Genomic DNA, 4,012 nt, shown 5'->3' with positions numbered 1-4,012 from the left:
AGTATAATTTATTATTAGTTTAAAGTCCCCAATGCATGTGTGTATGTTCACATGCACTGTGCAAACAAGCAGCTTGTATTTGTTTGTACAATGGTTGGTTACACAGTCGGATTTGTGTATGATTGCCAAAATTCACATCAGAGTCCAGTCTCAGTGTAGTGCTAATCCCATATCTTGGACTGGATCCTGGGTACTACAGAAGTTGGACTCAGGCAGCTTCACTGCTGCATTTCTTCTCCACTATAGAGAGCCTGTGTAATTAGCTTGCCTATTGCTTTTTTTTGTGTCCTCAGAGTACCCACTAGAAAATCCTCACTCTTAAAAAGTCATTTAAATGAGCACTTATTTGTATCATTAGAATAAAGTTTCCTCAGATATCAGTTGTTTCCACTTGGCACAAATGTATCCCAAAATATTCTTGAATCAAGTGATATTTTCTTGTTAAAGGAATCTGAATCATACATCTGTGTTTTCGGGTGATCTAGTCTGTTAACATTTTATTGCACTGATAAATGAAAGCTAATGTAGGCGGCTGGGAACATTTTCAGCAACAGAACTGTTCCTTCTTGTGAACTATTGACTATATCTCTCAATTTAAGATTTCTTTTTGAAGAGCATAAGACCAAGCAAGTGTTTTTGAGGTGGGAGAAGGATGAGGATAGGAGGTAATTTGGAACAAGGCACAGTTCTTCGATGCATCGAAGGTTACCAAAAAGCTCCACTATCATTTTCTGCCACTGAACAACTCATAAATCACTCTGATACACACTGCAGCGCCAACACACTGCAAAGAGGGAGACATAGCCCCTCAGCTATATATTAAAGCTGGAGATTGTACTTGTTATGCACAATTTCTTTTTTTATTTACTGAATAAAACTTATAAAGCATGGCAAAAAGATAAATGATTTTTTTCCGTTTCTGTTTTTCTGTGGAGTGGGTCAATCCTCATCTTCGAATCTCTTCCATTTATAAGATGTATGAGGATTGAATAGATCAGAGAAATATGTCTTAATTTTTTTCACGGTGTCCACTTCTTTCATGTCTTGCAGCATCACACGTTTCTGTGATAAGGGAGGTGCTGCCCCGGCCCCTCCCTGATTTTTTTGTGTTCTGTTGGTCAACTGGCTTTATGTTGTTATGGTTTCCTCTCATTTCCTGCTTGTCCATCCATTCCTTCCAATGTCTTTCCGTCGGCAACGTCTCCTCCTCTTTTGTTCCATTTACTCTGACCCACGTCTCCTCGCATCTTTGTTCCTCGGGCGTGAAGCTGTTGTTTGCATGAAAAGGATTCCTTGAGCTTTCTTTCTCATCTGATTCCTTCATCAACTGGCTGGTGTCAGCAACAGTGGCAACACCTGGTGAAATCTGTCGGCTTTTCTCTGGTTCCCAATTATCTGTTTGTGAGCTGGTGTCGGTATCATTAGAGGCGTCGCTGGTGTCCCCATTACTGGAGACGTCCAACAAAACGATCAAGCTTTCCCTTGGCCTCTGCTCATATTTTGGTGGTTTCGTCAATATGAAGATGCTGTCACTTTCAGAGGATGTTTCAGAGAAGTTGAGGCTCATTGTCTCCAGATTAAGGGAATTTGCGTCATCTTTTTCGTCCTCGGTTTTCTCCTTGTAGTCTTTCTCTATTATCCTTTGCCACTTTGATGTGACCCTCTGCTCTCGGTTCAGCCTGGTGTAATGTAGGGATCTGTCTCTCACTCCGTCCGCCACCAGCTCTCTCAGCTGCTCCCAAATCTCCTCTCTCAGGGCACGATGCATGAGATGGAGTTCTGAATGCACCTCTGCCATATGCTTCTCCACCTGTTTATTCACCATCCTGTTGATCCATATGATGCAGAATCTCCTGTCTTTTGCTGCCTGTCGTCTCCTCCTGACCGATCATTAGATAGGAAAACAATGAACTGATTTACTCCCCAGTAATAACACATTACATCTTTGCATTATTTATATAGAAAGTAGGTATGAAAACAGAACAACAACAAAAAAAGTACATGTGTAAGACTTGTACCTGAAGGGAGAGAAACTTAGACATTTCTTTCGACCAGATTTTGTCATCAGGATATCTTCTTGCCAATTCCTGTGTGAAAAAACAAACACATTTGCTGGCAGGTGTGGATTAAGTTTTGGTAACCAGAGTATAACCTGAAACCAACGGAGGTGTTTTTGCCATTTTAAATAAATACACCAACTCTAAATAGGCTCTTGAAATAAAAGACTGTTTCAATATATTGTGTAGCAAGATGCAGCATCATTCTCTATACTTGAGATTGAGTGCACTTTCTGACATTTCTTCTTGTCTATTAAATTTCAAAACTTGTCAGGGATTTTAAACTCCTGGCCCAGCTTGAACCTCTTCCTGTTTAGGTGTTGCCTAGCAATGTAAACAGCAGGAATTCCGAGGCCCAGGAACTGCATTTAAATGTTTATAACAGTCAATTAAAATCAGAATTAGTTATGGGTATGAGTAATACCAATACTTTTTAATTTTACAAACATTTTGTTGGCAAGTGGCGATGGTATAATTGGGATAACACCCTCTAGAGCTGTACATTCCCTGATTGTAATAGATGACACAGGCAAACAATACATGACACAAAGGTGGGTATAATCGTCAATGGACCAAATAAATAAAGCTTTACAGACAGGCTACTCTTTTCTGTATGAGGAGGTACTGTAGGTTAGGTCTTTACTGTGGACAACTAGCTGTTGCCATCATCTAAGATGGTTAGTTTTCCTTGTGGGCTCACTGTTAATAATAACATTACAGTAATGTTTTCATTAAATAATATCCAAAATGGACTTACCTCAGTTAACAAGTAATTGAAATGTCTTCTTTCTTCTATGTAGCTGCACCAACTAGCCTAGACGTTTTTCTTTCGTATAAATTTGAAATTCACAGAGCTTTGCAACATCTTCTCCAGAACTGTGTTGCTATGCAACATCCCAGGGCATTCAAATTCTTTAGACAAACAAACAATAACATGTAATTGATTATTATTATTATTATTTAAAATCATTTGTGGACAGGATAATATGTTTTTTCCTGTGATCTTTCCTCCTTGTGTCATGTTATGTCATGCTTCATGAGGTTGTGTGGCAGTATTGTAGTGTTTGTTCCAGTTCATAGAGATTTAAAAAAAATCCTTTATTCTTACACTTTATTACTTTTAATTCACAGTTTAAAAAAATGTGGAGCCTACAAATACTTAGTTACCATATGAATAACTACATGTACTGTATATATAACTCCAGTATTGTATGAGGTTATTTCCAATCTTAATATAATGAAGAATATTTGAAAATGGTTGGTCTTTTGTCTCTATGTGATAGGTTGATACAGGGTGTGTAAATCTGGCTTGTTTTCAATTCCCATCAGAGGCCTGCCAGCCACTTTGTGGTGCGCTGGAGGTCCAGCTCCAGCAGGTGGCTGCTATTTCTGACCACAGGCCATAGTGGTCTCTATAAAAAGGCTTGCCACGTCACACTGTACTTTTTAATTTTATTTCGTTTCATACTTTGCTGCCTGTCACTTTCATTCTATCTCTTTTTATGTGCTCGCCTCTCTTCTCTGTCTCTTTTGTCACTTTGTCTTTCTGTCTCCATCTCTCAATATTTCTCTTCATTTTCCATCTCAAGGACAAATAGCAGAGATGTTGAGGAGTGTTGCTGACTTGTTATTCTATACTAAGAAGTGTGAGGGGGGTCATATTTCGGTTCAACCTGGCAGGCTCTCAGAGGAAGCCATGTTCATCCATAAATGTGTTAATTCATTGGTCTGACATTAATGTGCCCCAAGCTCTCTGATGACCCCCTGGAGCTGTGAGCTTTAGGCAAGGATTCCCATTGGTGTGCACATCTGCTATTGACACACCAGCTTACAAATTACTTTTGGACACACATATTGCCCATTAACTCTGTCCCTTTCAGTCCTCTGACTGTATTATGTTGCTGTGAGAGACGTCACTGTTCACATGAACTCCACAGTATCAGGGGTGAGTTTCA

The 4,012-nt window shown here is 39.4% G+C and overlaps 1 protein-coding gene across 2 annotated transcripts; it reads right to left on the bottom strand.

Moving 5' to 3' along the window:
• Positions 1 to 841: 841 nt before the first annotated feature.
• LOC116056542 lies at positions 842 to 2,949 on the bottom strand. Of its 2 annotated transcripts, XM_035994363.1 has the most exons (4): positions 2,815 to 2,949; positions 2,019 to 2,087; positions 1,718 to 1,880; positions 842 to 1,684 (listed from the first exon to the last, which is right to left on the bottom strand). In XM_035994363.1, the coding sequence occupies exons 2-4, from the start codon at positions 2,063 to 2,065 to the stop codon at positions 1,010 to 1,012; spliced, it is 885 nt and encodes a 294-aa protein (XP_035850256.1). In that variant the 5' UTR covers positions 2,066 to 2,087; positions 2,815 to 2,949; the 3' UTR covers positions 842 to 1,009. The 2 variants fall into 2 exon arrangements, with proteins under 2 accessions (XP_035850256.1, XP_031164533.1); XM_031308673.2 differs by having other exon boundaries at positions 842 to 1,880.
• Between the last annotated feature and the right edge of the window lie 1,063 nt (positions 2,950 to 4,012).

Source organism: Sander lucioperca, chromosome 2, assembly GCF_008315115.2.
Source record: "Sander lucioperca isolate FBNREF2018 chromosome 2, SLUC_FBN_1.2, whole genome shotgun sequence".
NCBI lineage: Eukaryota > Metazoa > Chordata > Actinopteri > Perciformes > Percidae > Sander > Sander lucioperca.
Note: the sequence above shows the minus strand (reverse complement) of the source record. Positions and strands in the feature narration are given on the sequence as shown.

Excerpts from the sequence above, each read along its gene's own strand:
- LOC116056542 (XM_031308673.2), bottom strand. The coding sequence starts at position 2,065 with ATGACAAAATCTGGTCGAAAGAAATGTCTAAGTTTCTCTCCCTTCAG. Across the intron at positions 1,881-2,018 it reads CTAAGTTTCTCTCCCTTCAG|GAGGAGACGACAGGCAGCAA; the intron begins GTACAAGTCTTA and ends ATGATCGGTCAG.